The sequence below is a fragment of the Salvia hispanica genome, chromosome 2, assembly GCF_023119035.1.
Source record: "Salvia hispanica cultivar TCC Black 2014 chromosome 2, UniMelb_Shisp_WGS_1.0, whole genome shotgun sequence".
In the NCBI taxonomy this organism is placed as follows: Eukaryota; Viridiplantae; Streptophyta; class Magnoliopsida; order Lamiales; family Lamiaceae; genus Salvia; species Salvia hispanica.
Window position 1 is genome coordinate 17,645,602 of NC_062966.1, and position 20,068 is coordinate 17,665,669.

Genomic DNA, 20,068 nt, shown 5'->3' on the forward strand with positions numbered 1-20,068 from the left:
ATTGTTATACAATAAAAAAACTAATAATAAAACATATGTGTATTTTAATTCAAGTGAATTAAATTTTCTGAGTAATTACATAAATGTACACTTTATTTATGTACATTTATCTTTGTTCTTTTTGAAGTTATACAATAAGTGAGCACGTTTTTCAAAGATAGTAATATATGCACAACAGTGGGTGATGTACAATGCAAAACACTCAAAGGCGAAATACAACAATAAGAAGAAAAAAAGAAAAAAGACGGCCCATCAACCACGAAGCTAGCCCGAAAAAAGAAAGTAACGTAAAAACAAAGCTAAAGAGAAAGCAACCAAAAGCTAGCCAGAATAAACTGCGCAATTAGCGACCAGGAATATCAACAAAGAACCAACGAGATTAAGGCAAACAACAAACGAGGAGCAATAGACTCGTACATCGATCAATATATATCAATTTTTGAGTAACTATTCATCTTTTGTTATGACACAGCTTAAATATTGAAAAGGAAATAACAGTCGAGAGATTATTCATTTATTCTTGCATCTTTGACTCTTTCTTGGAATATGTATATCTCAAATTTGTTCATATTCTCCTGCAATTCTAAAGTTTCATGAAACAATGTTATCATGGAGTATAACTCATTTGTACATATCTGGTCCCTGCTTTAGCCTTGTACTACTTTCTGAAAAATAAAAAATAAAGTTCAAAATAATTAAAGCTACAACTTACAAGAATATAATGGAAGCATGAAATAACAAATTTTCAAAAGTATAAAGCATATTTTAAAGTATAGGGCGTGATGAAACGATGGAAACATATGTATAAGTGGCCACCAAAGGTGTAGTTATCAAACTCGGCTTTTTTAAAATTTATTTAGGTGAATAATAATATTAATATCATAAAAGAGAAAAATTATGTGGCTATATAATCTCATTCATAATGACAACATATTCGAAATTCAAATTGAGTCAATTTGTGCATTAAAGTACGTATGGTGCAAATGGGCGGAAGATCATTAGTGGGAAGAATATTAGCTTATCTATAGTTGGGAAAAAAAAAAAGTTGTAGACGCAATAATTTAGGAAGTGAAAGACAAAAATAGCCATTATAATTTATATGTGCATAAATAAAAATTTAGCCGGACTTTTTTGCGTTATATACTACTCTCGTGTTACGTCATTATAGCATATTTTAGTTCTTGGTAAGGGAAAGCAACATTTGCACATTTAAGTTTTCAAGTCTAGTCACCATTCACTATCTTTTATCTTGGTTCGGTTCTTTTAGAGAAATAGAAATTAGAATACTAATTTATTTTGTTGTACTCACAAGGAACATATTCGCTAGAATTTATGTTAAATCTAGACCTCTTTTATTAGAGTGAGGTGATCGACTTTACAATCGACAGATCGATCGGTTATAAAAAAAAATAATACTCTCATTGTCCCTATGCATTTGAGACAATTCTTTTTTATACTTGCTTGGAAAAATGTTAATAAGCCCATTAAATATGAAACATTAATGAAAGGGAGCAAACCATATCATATGGAGAATGAACAAGAGTTACAAGCATATAAATGAGCTTCTCTAACTCCATTAGTATGAAGTCTTTTGGGGAGTACCCCAAGAGTAAAATCGTAAGGACTTTGCCTAAAGCGGACAATATCATACTAATATCGAGTCAGGGTGTGCACCACCGATATCCAACAATTAAGTTTTTTTTACAGAATTTTATATAGTGTTGTTTTGTGAGTTAATGAAAAGAAATAAAGTAAGAGAGAAGAAAAAAAAAAGAGATTATTGTTTCAATTTTTAAAAATGTTTCATTTTTAATGAGATAATAAAAAAATGTTTTATTTTTAATGGGATAGAGGAGTATTAGTTAAAGTGGAAAAAGAGTAATTAAGAGAGAGAATAATATAGAAAACAAACGAAAATACATGGGTCAAAGTCCGAGTCAGAGCATGGACTCGAGGCATCCGAACTGGACCTCTAACTCCACACATTTCAATATTTATTTTGAAACACAACGCTTGATGTATTGATTTTTCATGACCTTAATTTAAAGTTCCCTTTTCTATGAATAATATTTTAACTAATACCCGATATCATATTATTGGAATACGAAAGTAGAATATTACTCTATATATTTATTTTAGAGCTTACTCGAATTAATTGTGGCTAATATATTTTGCACATTATACACTTTATGTGATGGACTAAGATACACAATGTTTCATTAGATTTTAAATGGGCTTAGCTCAAATGTTATGAATAGGCACAGAACTATTAGTCGTAGGCCTGTTGGGGCAGCTAAGATTTTAAATGGGTTGAGCTCACTGTTATAAATTAGGGCCGTGATCTAATCCATTTCGTAGGCCAGCCTATATATAATCCAGAAACCAACTAATTAATTCGACAAATAAAATAATATGAATAAAAAATCTTGGAGAAAACAAAAAGAACATCATGTAAACGCTGGTTCATAAATCATACTGTAGGTATTTATGAGACAAAGAAAATTACCTTTTTTTGCCTTTCAGAAAATCCATATCACAATAATTTAAGTTAATGTTTCTACTTTCGGGTTAATTGCTAGTACTATTTAGGTTAGTTAATTCAGAATTATAATTTAGGCTTATTCATATTTCACGTATCCCTCAAGATTGAAATTGAATATCTGTCATTGCAGATGGTCCCAATAAATAAATATTTTCCGTGAACTGAAGATATTATATTTGGATTAATGTGATGAAACATTAATATATGCATTAAATCGATGGTTTTGACTTTCCTTTTCCATTTGGCCCAAACAACAAAAGAATATAATTACGACAAAATTTTTCTATTTAATATCCACGGCTGATTCTTCAAAATATAAAAGGCAGAAAAATAGAGAATGGACTTACTCAATGTAAAGAGATTATTTCTTTTAAATATAAACAAAATATATAGATGAATCAAACACTACAAAAAAAAGAGTGTTTACCGAGCACCACTAGCGAGCACCTTCAATTCTGCTCGGAAAATCGTGAGCACTTTAAACTGTGCTCGGCAACATTCCAAGCATAATTGAAGGTGCTCGGCCATATCATGAATGGGGAAGTTAACTTGCGAGCAATACCGAGCGCGGTCAACGTGCTCGGTTTAGCAATTTGAGTCAGGGAAGCGTTGTGCTCGAATATTGCCGACCACCCGAAATATGCTCGCATAATAAATGTATTAGCGAGTACATGATACGTGCTCGGTAAAATATTTTAATGCAACATTCCAGCAATAATAGACGAGGCTTTAATTTATAAATATAGCGAGCACCAAACTTAATATTTATGATGAATGATCCACAAATTTTCACACATGCAAATTTTTCTAGATATTTCTGTATACATGTAAAAAATATTGGCATGTTTGAAAATTTTATTATTGTTAAATAATTATTAATTATACTATATTTTATATAATTGTCGAGCACTTTTAAGGTACTCGGCAATTGCCAAGCACTCCAAAGTTGCTCGGCATTGTATAAAGAGTATTTATAATACTTTTATATAATTCCGAGGACATTTATGGTACTCGGCAATTGTTAAAAAAGTTGATATTTTATGTTCAAAATAGATTTTAATAAATATGGTGAATGATCCACTAATTTTTATACATGAAAAATTTTCGTGATATTTATGTGTACTAATAAAAATATTTGGCATGTTTAAAATTATTATTATTGTTAAATAATTGTTATTTATACTATATTTTATATAAATGCCGAGCACTTTTAAGGTACTCGGCAATTGCCAAGCACTTAAATGGTGCTCGGCTTGTTTAAAACATTCCAGTAATTATATATGCAGCGTGAATGTGTAATTTATATAGATGTAGCGAGCACTATGTCCGTGGTCGGAATATTCCGAGCACGAGACCTATGCTCGGCATTCCTAAAAAAATATTTTCATAAATACTTCAACAATTTTGTAGCATAAAATATACCCTAAAATATATATGCAGTGTTTTTCGAATTCCCAAAAAAATATATATATTCATGAAACATTCCAACAATTTTAAGATATTCTTAAATCTATTACATCAATATATTTCATTTTATTTTTACTGATACAGACGAGCACTATTTATGTGCTTAGCATATTCCGAGCACCACGTATTGGGCTGAATTTAAGATAAACTTGTGCATGATATATTTTTTTTCTATCTTTATCTCTCTTTCTCCCTCTTTTAGTAAGATTACTTACAATCTTAAATATCTTATTTTGTAGTTTAAATTTGATTGTCATTTTGTGTTAATTTGTAGAAATTTGCTAATTGTGAGGCATATGATCAAGACGAGTGTAAAAAGTCTTTTGTTAGCAAGTGTAAACTCAGATACGGGGATTTTATTAGCTATTATAAAAAGAAGACAAAGAAACCTTCTTTTTACACAGATGCCCAATGGGCGAATTACCAGAAAGGCTGGAATTTACCCGAGAGTATTGCAGCTTCTGAGAGGTGCTCTGAAAACCGTAGACAAGGGCTTGAGACTGCACTTGGCACACAGTGTAATGGATCTACATCATTTGCCGAGACAACAGCGAAAACAGTAAAACTTATAATATTTCATTAGTTTGATTTGTTTGTTACTTTTATACTTATGTTGAAAATTGTTTTCAGGCCAAAGAGAACAATGGAAAGCTTCCTCCATTTATGGATTTCTTTCTACAGACCCACAAGCTAAGGAACGGTGATTCACAAGGCAACTTGTGTTCGCAACGTGCTCAACAAATTGTAGTAAGTCTTTTCACAAGGATAATTTATATTTTTTTTTCAAAGGGAAGGTTAAGGATAATTTATATATTTTTTTTCAAAGGGAAGGTTTTTAATCTGTTTCATGCATGGTCAGTTAAATTATGATTTATGATTTATGCATTCACTTCACTGAATGATTTTATGGATGTTTTTATTTAATAACATTGGCTCTAGGTAGTAGCTATTGTGTCCAGCTTTAAACGGAATTCAGTTGAACTTTTTGAAAAACTATAACTAAAACTACTTATCTGAATTAGCATGTCTTTCACTTTGCTATGAGTATTTTTTTTTATCCCAATGACCTTCGAAACTTTGTAGTTATATAGGAACACTATTGAAAACTGTTTTTTCTGCCCAATATTTTCTCCAGAGTCAGACATTTGTTTCTCTAAACATTTTTTTCTAGTGGAATTGAATGGTAATTCAAGCATAATTTTACCCTGCTTATGCACAAATTGTAGCAAAGAAACTTACAGTTTGGATGACAAATTTTAATGCCTCTTTATATTTCGGAACTAAGAGGCGCGTTCTGCTATAGCCTACTGCATGATCCAGCTATAGACAACTGAATGTATGCAATGGTATCTTGATTTGCAATATTTATTAAAGAAATGTTGTTGGAATGCCCTTGTATATTGGAGACTTGGCTTAGTAGTGAACTACTAATTTTTCTCTGCATAGCTAACAATAACTTGATATGTCTCTGTGCAACTATGAGAGTCTGCATATTACTGGTAAAAGGTGAAGCGCATAGGAAATAGAAACACACTTTCAGCAATGCATCACTGCCAGTCATACATCACTGCTAGTCATAGAAACTAAGAGATTGGATTGGTGTTGAATCTTGGTCTTTATTCATTCTGAGTTTTGAGTTTAATCACAGATTTGATTTCTGATTTGATAATGATGGGTTTAATCACAGATTTGATTTCTGAATTTGTAGCTTTATAATGCTGTACAAAATTGTATGATATGATCAGCTTGTTGCTTGTGAGGTTCTCCCTTTGTTGTTACACATTTTTAATGTTTCTCATGTTTGTTTAATGGAAGGATGACGTTATGGCACGGGTTGAAGAACTACGGGCTGAAGGAATAGAGAACCCGGATCATGAAGCCATCTTCTTGGAGCTTTTTGGGAAGGTGAAGAAAAGAAAACAAATTTCTGGTCCGGGCAAACAACAATCATATTCTTCCCATTGGCTACTTACTCATTTGTGGGTTCTAACTGCGTCAATGCTAGCTAGATCGATGAAATGGTCGTGCAACGCGTTAAAAGAATATCGTGATCAAATGCAGCTACAAATTGAAAAGGTGCAAGCCGATTCAGATCGGAAAATTGCACTAGTGCGTGAGGAAGCGGCTAGGAGGGAGCAACAAATGGAAGAACGAATGACGAGCCTTTTAAATGAAAAATTGGGACAATTGAAAAATGTGTAGTTTAGTGGTATTTTGTAAGATAACCTTTATCTTTATATATTTTTGTCAAACAATTTATCTTTTTAATGTTATTTAAGCTTTCTATATTATTTATTTATTAATAGTTTATTAAATAATTAAAATTTTAGAATATATATATATATAAAAATCAGAATAATCAATTTCCCGAGCACATGGCCGTACTCGCTAACATGCTCGAAGTGGTCGGTGCAACTAGTTCTCACTCGAAAGTGCCGAGCACCACTAGGTGCTTGCTGCATTACGAGCACATGTATGTGCTCGCACACCTCTCGAAGTAGGCCGGTGCTTGCTGGTTTCGGGTGTAATCTCCCGAAAGTGCCGAGCACCACTAGGTGCTGGCTGCATTACGAGCACATGTATTTGCTCGCAAACCTGCTCGAAGTAGGCCAGTGCTCGCTGGTTTAGTGTTAACCTCTCGAAAGTGCCGAGCACCACTAGGTGCTTGCTGCATTACAAGCACTCATAGGTGCTCGCCAATGCTGGTAGTTGACCAGTTAGCCGAGCACCAAGAAGCGCTCGGGTAAAAATGCCGACGAAGAGAAAGCCGAGCACCTTAAGTACTCGCGAAGTGCTCGGTAAAGTTGGATATGCCGAGCATATTTCCCTCTTTGCCGACTACTTTGGTGCTCGGGAAAGACCTCCTTTTTTGTAGTGAAATAAAACTATTTTTAAAATCGAATAAGACTTTTATAGTCTTAGCTTGTTTTAAAGTGAAGTCTTATTCACTATAGATACAATTCTTATTTGATTGTATGATGAGTTTTATCGACTTGTAATTATAAATAGAGAGAAAAAGAGATATTTATTTGAGTTTCTCAAAAAGTATTATTTGTAGTAAATAAAAAGTTTTATTTAAATTGTGAAAATATGAAAATGTATTTGTGAAAGAGAGCAAACACTATAAGTAATAATGTTTTTCCAAAAATTTTGTTCCTCATTATCTACTTTACCTACAATTACTTCACTTAGTATAAATTTAAATTTACAAATCAACGTGCCATCTCTTTTTTCTTTTTCCTGATATTTTCTGCTATAAAAAACCTTTGGCAGTTGACTTCACCATTTAATTATTACTATGATAAAAAAATTTCCATCTTCTCCCAATAACAAAAGAGATTTTTTGTACTATCAAAAGTACCTTTTGTATTTTCCTAAAAACTGATTTAGCAATTAATTTTATTTTCCCTTTCAAACAAATAGAAAAGGTCGTAGTAGAATTCAATGAAACAACCAAGTATTCCGGTATATACACATTAGATTAATATTCAAAATTGATTCTCTATATTTGCCCAATTCATTTTTATCATATATAGTTATATACACATTAAGTGAATTAATTTATTATCCTAAAAAATATGTTTTGAGCCACAACGGCCAACTTCGTTTTGACCATATAAATATGTTAATTATCAATCTAATTAATTATTTTAACCTAATTAATTTAATATTTAAAATTCATGTTATTTTACTTACAATAAAAATTAATTTAAATAAAAAGAAATTTTCTTTTAAAATACGTCATGATATAATTTGTGGGATTTTTTTTACTAACTTAAGTATTTTAAATCTTTTAATTTATAATGATAATTAACTCATTAATTTAGTTAATTAGAATGATAATTAATTAACTAATAAGACAAAAGTGCAATTTAATGATTATTCCAAAATATATAATTTAGGTTTAAATTTAAATACTTAATGTGTAAACTGATTTTTTTGAACAAATATAGAGAATCAATATTAGACTTTAATCTTACACACTATATTAAAGTAATTTTCCTCTTTGGGTTGACAAATCGCATCCACATCTGTATTTAATTTTGGATCTTATCTCCATATCACCTGACTACTAATTAATAAAATATGCCATAAATTTTGAAGGAAAATTAGTATTATTGGGAAAGAAGGATAAAGAAGATTGCACTATATGCAATGATGCATCTGTCGTTTACTTTCGATTTCAGTTGTACTATATAATATAATGACAGAACAAATACACTAATTAATTATGAATTTATCCATGTTTAAAAAAAAAATATGAGTATTGCCCAAGGCGGATCCAGAATTTGATAATAAGATAACCTAATCACTAATTATCACCAAAACCCATCGAACAAATGCAGATAATAGTATCACATTGTCGGGTTCGATAACTTTACAATTTCGAAATAATTTAAATAGAAGCATTCTGATAAAAAGTGGTTAGCACACTACAATAATGCGTGTTCCGCCAACATGCACATTTTAAAAGAAAAAATATATGCATAAATGGGTCCTTAATTATAATTTATACATGCCCTCCCCCTTTTGGATTTAAGTCATACTTTTTGTAGAGCACATAAGAATTTTTTTTATAAAACACTAGAATTTGACTAAATTAATGGATACATATAGCTAGGAATGAATATATAATGAAGAAGATAATCAATGATTCGAAAGGTTGGCATTTGACTTGCCCATCTAAAACCCCCACTAGCCACACTATCCTCTCATGACTTAATTAAGCCATCGGAAAGTAGTGATTTTGTTAACTATACTTAACTTTGACGTAGTTTCATTAGTTTTGATTCATTCTCAACCTCAATAAGAGTGTTTAAAACAATTAAATATTAAGTTGTGCGCTCTATAGGGATTAGGAAGAGTTTGTCAAATATATCTACAAATAGAAGTGATTCCAGATATTGTACTATGATGTATTATATAAATTGGATATCACTTTATCGAGTTAATTAATTTAAGTTATGCTTTGATATAAGTAAGAAAATTGATATTGGAGCAAAGGCAATGATCCGTTTTGGGCGGAAGCAGTTCAACATTGGTCCCCACTGCAATAATATAGATAGGCAACGTCAATTAAGTTTGCAGTTTTCTCTTGCAATCTGGCAATTATTGAACAGCTTGGAATTTTCTGTCACTAAATTATATAGTACATAGTAATAAAAGGATAAATTCTCCATCCAATGAAACAGTCCCAAATTCTTTCTTGTTCTTTCAACAGCAACTGTACAAATTTTAAAACTATTGGCAAATTATCAGAAAAATGAGTTTTGGTCAAATTTTGGTTCATCCTGGAAGTCTAAAAATCAGTCGTAAAAATCATGAATTTTAATGTTTTTCTTAATTTTCGTACAATGTCTAATTTAGATGAAATTATATCTAATATAACCAAAAAATTCACAAATACGATACTGTCCGTGAATTGTATCATTTTTCTTACCACTCTTAACAATTAACTTAACCACATCATCAATTTGAAACACGCGGAAGCCAAATTGACAAGTAGAAAATCAAAATATTTCTTTATTAAAAAACTGAAAAAATAAATTAAAAATTAATTTTTTTACATATCACGATAATTATTAATCAGTTCATTAAGGCTTATTTTATTATTTGGTTTTCTCACATATATATTTACTAGTATAGTATTCAGTGACGTAACGATATCATTTATCAATATGGAGAAAACTAAACATATAAAAAAGGTTTATGTGACTTGGCTTGAAATTTGTCGAGAAATTAGAGTACTGTCTGAGATAAAAAAAAAAAAATTACACCATGTCGGTTTTTGTGATTGTTGAGAATTTGTTCAGATACATGTCTACTTTGCTGCGAAAAAAATTAAGTCTATTATTTTGATGATGTACAATTTGTTTCTGAAATTAAAATTGATGAATTTTAATCAATTGATGTAGATCTTCCATATAACATTTCTAAAATATTAGTACAAAATATTGTAAATTGTAAGGTTATTTCCATTTAACTGAATCATAAATGTAATCTGTGAATTGTAGTTACTAATTAATGATTAGTGAATCCTAATTGAGTAAATTATCATCCTCGTACGTAAGTGTTTGAGCAGTTTGTCAGATTTAATGAGAGTTTACAAAATACACATATTAGTGTTGTAGTGACTAGTGAGCATAAATTAGAGTGAAGAAATATAGAAAGCAATCGAGATTAGGAAAATGTAATTAGAAAGAGGAAAAAAATGAGAAAAAGGGTGAGGCCGAGTCGGTCCAGTCCCACACGTTTTGATGTGCTGCTGCCTGCTGCGTTGAATATTCAGTCATCTCTCACTAACCACGGTTAGGCATCATCTAACCATGGTTACTTCTTCACCCATACGCACTACTATAATAGAACAAGATCGGCCTGCCCTTTAGGACGCATTGGTTTATTCCGAGTCAGAGACAAAAGATTTCTCAGGCGAAAAAGGTACGTATCATCATCCCCTCCCCCACGATTCATTATTCCCCTTTTTTTTCCTTCTTATTTCTTCCAATTGCTACCTCCATTCCTTTCCATTTATTTTTAATTCTCACACCGTGAATCCAACATTTAACATGCGATCTCTTGTTTACTCAGTTACAATTATTGTTTTGGGGATTTTCAAAATGTTTAGCATGTTTTTTGGGCGGATCATTGTGATCAGAGGTTGAATACAAAATCTATATTCCAGCAGATTTGTTAATTTCGATTTGACCAACCTGTGATTCTTTTTGGAGATAAAATTGGCGACCTAGCATGCACATTTGATGAATTTAGGCAAGTTTATTTGGATGATGTATTTAGATAAATTGTGGACATTTTTTTTTTGTTTTGTGCAGAAAAGAGAGTGAAATGGCTTTGGAGGTATACGAGGAAGCCATCGCAGGACTTAAGAAGCTTCTGAGGTATTCAATTCTCTTCCGATTCTGGCCTCGGGATTCCCCCACCAGAAAACTAAATTGCGCCTTTCCCGAGGCAGATGAAGCTATCTTCCGCTACGGCCGGATTAGTCGGCCTATAAATCATCAGGAATTTCATTTCAACACCCATTCATCCCTGGGCCCCACCCTGACTGCTTTATTATTTTTGTCCTCCAGTGAGAACGGCGAATTGGAAGGTGCAGCAGCGGCCAAGGTTAAGAAGCTGATGACGGAGCTCTCGGGCGCGGCAGCCTCAAAGGCGGGCTTCGACCCGGTTGCCAGGATTCAGGCCGGGTTCGAGCATTTCAAGAAGGACAATTACGAGTATGTTGACTTTCATTTCAGATTTTTGAGGATAAGATGGAAATTAAATGCGTTTTAAACCATAAAATAATGATAATAAAAAATAACTGCGAGATTCTTGGAGATGTTAATTTACGGTGTTAACCCTATGCTGATCCGAATATTTAATTAATTACCAGGGGCCTTAATTGCGACTTTTTTAGTTAGTTTATTTATTAGGACGTGATGTTTATAAGCATTCATTAGATGGGATCTTTCCACTATTTTGATGGGATTGATTCAAGTGGGAAATGAGTGGTCCTCCTTCATTTGCGCCAATAATTGATAGGTGCAACAAGTAGCGATAACTGATAAGCATTACTCATTTTTTATATCGTAATTACAATCAACTTCCTCGTTAATTCCCTTTGTGTTACGTCATTTGGCATGCTACCATGTCTAGTTTTGATTTTACTAGCACTATTAAACTCAAATTTGTTCCATAGGAAAAATCCTGCTTTGTACGAGGAACTGTCCAAAACCCAAACTCCAAAGGTAATCACAAGATCAAAATTAATGTATACAACAAGACTGGATTATTTGACAGTTTACCATTTAAAATTTGATGTAATGAATAAACGCAGTTTTTGGTATTTGCTTGCTCTGATTCGCGAGTATGCCCTTCGCACATATTGAATTTCCAACCTGGTGAGGCTTTTATGGTGCGGAACATTGCTAGCATGGTTCCACCATATGATCAGGTAAACACCAAACCCAAATAATAATACTACTTTTAATTCTTTAATAAAGTATTCAAGTGTCTTTATCTATTTATTCGTGATGCTTTTCCCAAGTAAGCTAACCATGGTTAATATTTGCAGAAGAAATATTCAGGGATGGGGGCTGCAATTGAATACGCAGTGATTCATCTGAAGGTGGTTATTATTCTTTACTTTTTATATTTTAATTTTACTTCTAAACTTTTAATACTGGAGTCAATTATCTTAGAAAGATGTATCTTTCAATCAAGTATCAATATTTGTGTATAAATTAAAATTTTGGATTAAGTTGCAAAAATCATAAAGTTTGTCTACTTTTTTTTGGGTAGATAAACCTTAATTCTTCTTGGTGTCAACAATTATTTGTACGTGCTTATCTACAACTTAATAAGTTGATAACCAAAAGTAAAAGTTGTGGTTAGTATATGTGGAAAGATGAAAAATTCTGCAGACATATACCACAAACTTCTTAATGGTATTAATATATATATATGTGCCACTTTCTCAGCCACAGGACAACCTAATTCCACAAACACTTTTTTTGCTAGTGTTGTTTTCTCCTTTAGGATAAAGTGTTCCTTAATGTGGAAGTCAAATAGTCATAATTTCCAAAATTCAATCAAAAACTTAAATTTGGCTGTGGGAATCAGTACTAAACAGCTTCAAATTCTCTTTAAGAAAAAGGAAGATCCATCTTATAGTTGAAGGGTGATCAAGTAAATAGTTTTAGGTATATTCTGAATTAAATCGCATAAACTAAACTATTCATCAATCATATGCCAGTACTTTTCGTACCCTTCACCACAGAAGGTGCTCACGCATGTTGAACTAGCTGGGAATAGATTCCTCATCCTCATAATCATTACTTTGTTCAATGATTTAATTTGACTAATATAGACAACGCCAAATGAGTCATTTTATTAGTTGAAAAAATGTTTACTTTAGTATTTATTCTTTGATACATGTGATTTTTATTGATTAGAAGAAATTTGTATTGTTAGGTGGAGAATATATTAGTAATTGGACATAGCTGTTGTGGAGGGATAAAGGGCCTCATGTCCATCCCTGATGATGGGACCACGCAGAGGTTAGTGTTCTGTTATGTTCCCTTCACATCCCTTTGTTATTTTATTACAATGGCCGGATATGATCAATTGCTAACTAATTATCAATCCAAAATTGAGACCAATTTTTAACCATTAAATTAGAAGATCTCGTGGTTGATATTATGCCAAGTATAATATATTTTAAATTTAAATAATTATTAATTAAATTAAAAGGATATTAATGTCAAATCCTATCCTATACATAGTAATTATAACTAATTACTTTCTCTCTCCTCAAAATCATCTCAAATCTTTAAATTTACGTAACATCTCTCAATTTAAATTATTTTTTTGCAAAAAATATATCAAATTAAAGATAATTTAATAAGGATTCCAACGAGATCTCAATTGCATATGTTCCGACGATGTTCGGGTGATGAAATTTGATAAATTATATTTCAATTTTCATACATGTTGATCTTATTTTCAACAAATGCAACAAAAAATCTCAATATATTATAGGCAAAATCTCAATATTATGCATGTCCAATCTCAATAAAAATGTGTTGATATTTTCTTGTCTTTGTGTTGATATTCTAATGTCATATTGTTGATATTTGTAATACACAATGTTGATATAAAAAAAACACTCACGAAAATTATCATATGATAACATAATGACGATATTATCCTTTTGTTGATATTTTGTCTACTATTTAGTGAGATTTGTGAGCTTTAATCTCATCCACTCATTTTAAAATCCAAGGGTGGAGATTTAGTCTTGATTTTGGATTACGATGCTATAAGCATTAGAATAGGACCCTACAGTAGCTTATACAAAAGTATCACTACTTGTACTCGGAATGTGCTTATTTTATGCTTCTTATCCTTTTTTATTGCAATCTTGCCTCATGTCTTATTCTATTGTCTTTGTTGCATACTTTTGTACTTTAATTTCATCCTGCATTTTGTGTTAAAGACGCATAATTTCACCATTAGTAACAAGAAAGGAAATTTTATTACGACTTACTGTATTTTTTTCTGCGAATGGTTGTAGTGATTTCATAGAAGAGTGGGTGAACATCTGTAAGGTGGCTAAGGCGAAGGTGCGGTCCGAATGTAAAGACTTGGATTTTGGCGAACAATGCACTCATCTGGAGAAGGTAACGAATCCTCAACCAGTCATTCGATGCTTTGATATAATGCAAGAGAAAAAGAATCTGATATATATAAACTGGTTATGGTGATGATGATGATGAACAGGAGGCAGTGAATGTTTCTCTGGGGAACCTATTAACATATCCCTTTGTGAGGGAAGCTGTGGTGAAAAAAACTCTGTCGCTTATGGGAGGCCACTACGACTTTGTCAACTGCGCATTCGAGCTCTGGAATCTCGACTTCAACCTTTCCCCTTCTCTCTCACTATGAGCCATACCAACATTAATTCATGCTTTTTGTATATTACTGGCATTTCATCGCCACAGAATAAGGTCTCTTCACTGTAAAATGAGGTTACTTTCTACATTTTTTTTGGTATTTTCCGTTATAGATATAGCCAAGGTCTCGAAACCTTGCAAGTGTGTGCATTGAGTGAAGTGACATGTATTTGAACAATACCAACCTTTCCCTTATTGAAATGGCCAAAAAGGCATGTGAAAGTTAATGTTCTCTGTTCTTATAACTGTGGTGATTTTGATTATATATTAATCTAAGGAATAGGATATATGACCACCTTTCCAGTAGCACGACCGGTTTCCAGATACGAGAAAGCTTCATGAACCTTGTCGAAAGGGAATGGCCCCTTAGGATCCACAATGGCCTTGAGCTTCCCACTCTCCAGATAAGGATTTAGTTTCTTCAGGGTCTCTCCTGTCGAAGTTATCACAAACCTAAAACCGGGTGGCTCGGCCGGGCCAGTTAGGACGACAGCGCTCCCACCTTCCTTCAAAGCCTTAACAGCCCTATCGCCTTGCCCTGTTCCCATTTCCCACATCAGCAATCACCATTTTACTTTGAGACATCCATTTTCAGGTATGTTATCTTACCAACAGTGTCGAAAACTAGATCGAATTTGTCCGGCAAGTCTTCAAAGTTTTGTTTAGTGTAGTCGATAGGCAAATCAGCTCCTAAGCTTGTGAGAAGATCCAGCTTTGGTGTGCTAGCAGTAGCAGCCACTTTCGAAGCGCCAAACACTTGCTTCGCCAACTGATAGGAGAAGAAGAGAGAGTTAGGCAGATTTCAAGAACACTTTTTCTCAGCTCTCATCACTACCTGAATGACGAGGGATCCGACGCCACCGGCTCCGCCAAGAACAAGAATGGATTTGCCCTGGGAAAATGCAGCTCTTTCAAGGCCTTCATAGGCAGTCTCAAGTGCAAGAGGGAGGGAAGCTGCCTCTGCAAATCCAATGTTTTTGGGCTTAAGAGCAACCAGTTTCTCCTCGACGGCGGTGTACTCCCCCAAGGATCCAAACTGTTTAGGCCCCTCCAAGGTATTCTCACTCACATCTGCATAAACTTCGTCTCCTTCCTTCAAATCCTTCACTTCCTTCCCTACTTTCACCACCACTCCAGCAACATCATACCCGGGAACAGTCTAATACGCATTTGGATGAACAAATTATGAATCTATGTTTAACTACAATATCAACAAGCAGAAGCAGAATCATGCTAGTTTCGAAAAGGGGAAAGGAGAGTTACCGGAAGAGGCGAATCAGTGGCCTTGAATTTGCCGGCTCGCCTTTTGGAATCGACAGGGTTGAGAGCAGCGGCAACCACTTTGACCAGAACCTGGTCCTCCTTGATCTCAGGGACTGCGACATTGTTGTCAAGCTTCAACACGTCGACGCCGCCATACTCGGAGTAGGACCATGCCTTCATTTCAGATGGCACGATGGAAGAAGCCGTGGCGGCGGAAGTTGCAGCAGATTGTGAAGCTGCAGATATTCTGAGAGAGGATAAGGTTCTTTGTGATTTGCTTATGGTGATTTTGGAGGAGAATAATGGAGTTTGGTGGAGGGAGAGAAGGGGGTTTCTCAGTTGGAAAGTGGTGGAGGAGGAGAGGATTGAATCCATGGCACCAACTCAATTACCAACTCATCATTTTCAACCTCATGTTTTTATATCATCTTATTTTTGGATTTCTCAATATGTGGCATTCATTCAGAGGTCCACATTCTGGTACGTTCTACAACAACCCCACATTTCTAATTTTTGCCAATTCAACGTATTTAGACATACTATTTCTCAACGGAGTACTAAAAAATGTACAAATCCATCGACCAATTTTAACCTAAAAACATGGTAACATAGTGAACATTGAGTTCCAAAGAACTTTGAAATTATGGTAAAGGCTTGCAGTTTTTGTCCTGATTGCCTCTCTCTCTTTCATGTTATACACATACCATTTTCAGTGGTCTTTCTAGTGATTATTCAGGACTATCGATGCGATTCTTCCTCTGCCATTGCTGCCACAGAACTGAGTTGAAGGGGGCCATACCTCTTCATCCACAAATAAAGTGTTCGAACTTCATGACGGGAACAACAACAAGTATTACGAACTACACCGAAAACTACTCATGTTTTAGAAAGACAACTATAGAGCTAAAACATGTCCTATTGGAGAAATATAAACCTGTCCTTACGGATGGTTAGTTCTTCTCTGTTTTGGTCTAAAGCAGGAAAGCAAAGCTTTACGGAAAAATTCAAAATAGCAAGATTCAAGAAAGTACATAATTTAAAAATCAAATATCAGTAGCACATCCTTGAGTGCAAAACTCCAAATAGTTTATAATAGCATCTGTTCTCTATTAACACCAACATTATGATTAAACCATATTGTAATCTAACACGGGATTCAATCTCCGTGGAAAATGTCAAACTTATTTCACCTTTATATATGGAGGACGCTCCACGCACCTGGATTTTGTTTCCAGGCTTCCATTTGCCTCTCTAAACCCAAAATTGTTCTTTGTTGTTTCTTGCAAGTCTTGTTGAATGGTTTTAAATTTAAAACCAAGCTACTGCAACAAAGACAGTGTGCTTCTAATCAGTGGCGGATCCAGAAAAAAAAATGGAGGAGGCGGATATTACCATTGCGCCTTTATCCTTCGGTTTCACAAAAACATGCTCAAAATACACCAAAAATAATGTGTTATAATTTGATATACTACTATTTTTTTTTATTCAAGCATGAGGCTTACGTAATTATTATTGTTTTATTTTGAATTTCTTTTTAGTATGAGGCTAGAGTGATTGGCTTGCAAATGATTGAATAGATATTTATAACGAAATGACTTTAGTTACAAGTTTAATTTTGGATTAATATTGTCATACTATTAATTAAAATATTGAGTTATCTACCGTGAATAAAAATAAATCATAAAAGATACTACTACCACTAAATACTAGTACTCCATTAAGATGATTCATGGTTTAATTGTCTAATTTTAACCCATGTCTTGGCCATACATAAAACAGAACAAAAATAAAGGATTGTAATACTCCCTCCGCCCCTGAAAATTTGTCACTTATTTCCTTTTTTGTTCGACCCTAAAAATTTGTCACCTTCACTTTTACCATTTTGGTAGTAGACCCCACATTCCACTAACTCATTCACACTCACACTCACACTCATTCACACTCACACAAAAAATTACATAATTAAAAAAAACAAATAAATTACAATCACACAAAATATGGAATTAAATTTACGACACAGATACGAGATTAATTTACAGAAAAATATGTCCATTTATTAAGATTCACTTTAATATTCATCTTTAAAATTTAACTAAATAAATTTAATTTGATAGCCCAAAAGCCCAACTTTAAAAGTCCATTTATAAAGTCCAATAAGTCCATTTAAAACCTAAAAATAAAAAGTGTCGTTTTCTCCATCTGTCTTCTTCTTCTTCTTCTTCTTCTTCTTCTTCTTCTTCTTCTTCTTCTCCATTTCTGCATCTCTCCTCTTTCTTCCATTTCTTCGAAAAGACAAAGTAAAAATGGGTTGGCCGATCGCTAGCGAATCGGCCAGCGCCCGTAAACCGGCGTGGGTTTGCCGATTTCTTCGCCGTTTTGCCGCTCGCCGCCTCCAATGGTTCGGCTAGCGGACCAGCCAGCGCCTGGAATCGGCTAGCCGGTCCGCTAGCCGTCGTTGGAGATGCTCTTAGAGCATCCACAATAAGAATAGGCCAGCCATAGGCCAACCACTCTCTCTCTGCCACGTCATCAGCACTAAAAATCCACCTGCCACATCAGCATTTTACTCAAATAGGCTAGCCTTAGGCCAGCCGCAATAAAAATAATTCAAAAATAACTACATTTACGGAATTAAATTTACGACAAATTACGAAACTAAATTTACGAGACATAAAAAATTCATTAATTTTATTTAAATTAAAAAAGTGCGTCCTAAAAAACTACATCATTAAAAAAAAATTACAATCACACAAAATACAAAATTAAATTTACGACATAGATACGAAATTAATTTAAAGTTAAATACGTCCATTTATTAAGATTCACTTTAATATTCATCTTTAAAATTTAACTAAATAAATTTAATTTGATAGCCTAAAAGCCCAACTTTAAAGTCCATTTATAAAGTCGAATAAGTTCATTTAAAACCTAATAATAAAAAGTGCCTGTCTCTTCATCTCTTCTTCTTCTCCATTTCTGTATCTCTCCTCTTTCTTCCATTTCTTCAAAAAGACAGTAAAAATGGGCTGGCCGATCGCTAGCCGATCGGGCGCCTGCAATGGCGGCCAGCCGACCGGCTAGCGAATCGGCAGCGCCTGTAAACCGGCGTGAGCTCGCCGATTTCTTCGACGTTTTGCCGCTCGCCGCCTACAATGGTTCGGCTAGCGGACCGGCCAGCGCCGGGAATCGGCTAGCCGGCCCGCTAGCCCCGTTGGAGATGCTCTTAAGTTATTATTTTGACCAAGTCAACAATGAAAAAGGGAAAGACATCTCTTCCCTATTCCCTTTTAAAGGTTTTATCGTTCAAAACCAGAGAAAGAGAAGCAGAGAGAAAACTCTTCCTTGATATTCATACCACACAATTTTTCTCGACAACCTAAAATAATCAAAAGAATTGGTCTGCACATCAATAATTAGCAGCCTAGAAAAAAAATTGGTCTTGGCCTTCTTCTTCGGGACAGTGTTGGCGGCCAAGGGAGGGGGCGACCATGAAGGTTTTCCGGTGGTTTAAGGGGAAGTTCGCTATTAGTAAGAGATACTCCCTCCGTCCCACATAATTTTACCCAGTATTCCATTTTGGGCCGTCCCACATAATTTTACCCATTTCACTTTTACCATTTTTTGGTAGTGGATCTCATATTCTACTAACTCATTCCTACTCACATTTTATTATAAAACTAATACTTTAAAAGTAGGACCCACATCCCACCAACTATTTCAACTCACTTTCCATTACATTTCTTAAAATCCGTACCGGATCAATGTGTGTAAAATTACGTGGGACGGAGGGAGTAGTTAGTGATATAAAGTAAATAAACCCCACAACCGAAAAAAACCGCAATCTTAAAAAATAAATGACGGCCTATTCAGCTAAAATTCATCAACAGATACAGAATACACATATTCAGCATGCAATGTTTTACCCAAAACAGTTACAGTGGTAATAGAAATTAAGCTGAGGGAATGCCGATCAGGCGATCACCTTCAACAATCTACTCCAAGAAAACCAGAAAGCGAGCTGAAAATGGATGGGCCATACTGTATTTATTGAAAGTGGGATTTCTTTGCTTTTTTTAGTAGAGAACAATCTTCACGACATAACAAATTCAATTTTGAGAAATCAACATGTGAAAATGCTCGCCAATTTTCTCTCTACCTGTGTCTTTTTTCTTTATTAATGCGTGTTATTGGGCTTCCGCGTAATTGAAGGCCCAATATACATTGGCTAATCCCATTTAACTTAAATGTTCGTTTATTGTCAAGTTGAAGGCCTCTGCGTTTTAGCTTGTACATGTAGTGTTTTAAACCATCAAACTGCATCTATATTTACATGCAATTTCAA

At 33.9% G+C, this 20,068-nt stretch overlaps 2 protein-coding genes across 2 annotated transcripts; one reads left to right on the top strand and one right to left on the bottom strand.

Moving 5' to 3' along the window:
- The first annotated feature begins 10,355 nt into the window (after positions 1-10,355).
- Positions 10,356-14,690, top strand: LOC125205243 (carbonic anhydrase 2-like). The gene is made up of 9 exons (XM_048104075.1): positions 10,356-10,447; positions 10,840-10,905; positions 11,098-11,244; positions 11,709-11,757; positions 11,847-11,963; positions 12,084-12,137; positions 12,983-13,068; positions 14,085-14,190; positions 14,291-14,690. The coding sequence occupies exons 2-9, from the start codon at positions 10,853-10,855 to the stop codon at positions 14,453-14,455; spliced, it is 777 nt and encodes a 258-aa protein (XP_047960032.1). The 5' UTR covers positions 10,356-10,447; positions 10,840-10,852; the 3' UTR covers positions 14,456-14,690.
- Positions 14,633-16,123, bottom strand: LOC125205242 (2-methylene-furan-3-one reductase). Its single transcript, XM_048104074.1, has 4 exons — positions 15,727-16,123; positions 15,299-15,622; positions 15,073-15,232; positions 14,633-15,001 (listed from the first exon to the last, which is right to left on the bottom strand). The coding sequence occupies exons 1-4, from the start codon at positions 16,099-16,101 to the stop codon at positions 14,736-14,738; spliced, it is 1,125 nt and encodes a 374-aa protein (XP_047960031.1). The 5' UTR covers positions 16,102-16,123; the 3' UTR covers positions 14,633-14,735.
- Positions 16,124-20,068: the final 3,945 nt, after the last annotated feature.

Excerpts from the sequence above, each read along its gene's own strand:
- LOC125205242 (XM_048104074.1), bottom strand. The coding sequence starts at position 16,101 with ATGGATTCAATCCTCTCCTCCTCCACCACTTTCCAACTGAGAAACCCC. Across the intron at positions 15,623-15,726 it reads CCACTGATTCGCCTCTTCCG|ACTGTTCCCGGGTATGATGT; the intron begins GTAACTCTCCTT and ends AATGCGTATTAG. Across the intron at positions 15,233-15,298 it reads TCGGATCCCTCGTCATTCAG|TTGGCGAAGCAAGTGTTTGG; the intron begins GTAGTGATGAGA and ends TTCTCCTATCAG.
- LOC125205243 (XM_048104075.1), top strand. The coding sequence starts at position 10,853 with ATGGCTTTGGAGGTATACGAGGAAGCCATCGCAGGACTTAAGAAGCTT. Across the intron at positions 10,906-11,097 it reads GGACTTAAGAAGCTTCTGAG|TGAGAACGGCGAATTGGAAG; the intron begins GTATTCAATTCT and ends TTTGTCCTCCAG. Across the intron at positions 13,069-14,084 it reads GATGATGGGACCACGCAGAG|TGATTTCATAGAAGAGTGGG; the intron begins GTTAGTGTTCTG and ends GAATGGTTGTAG.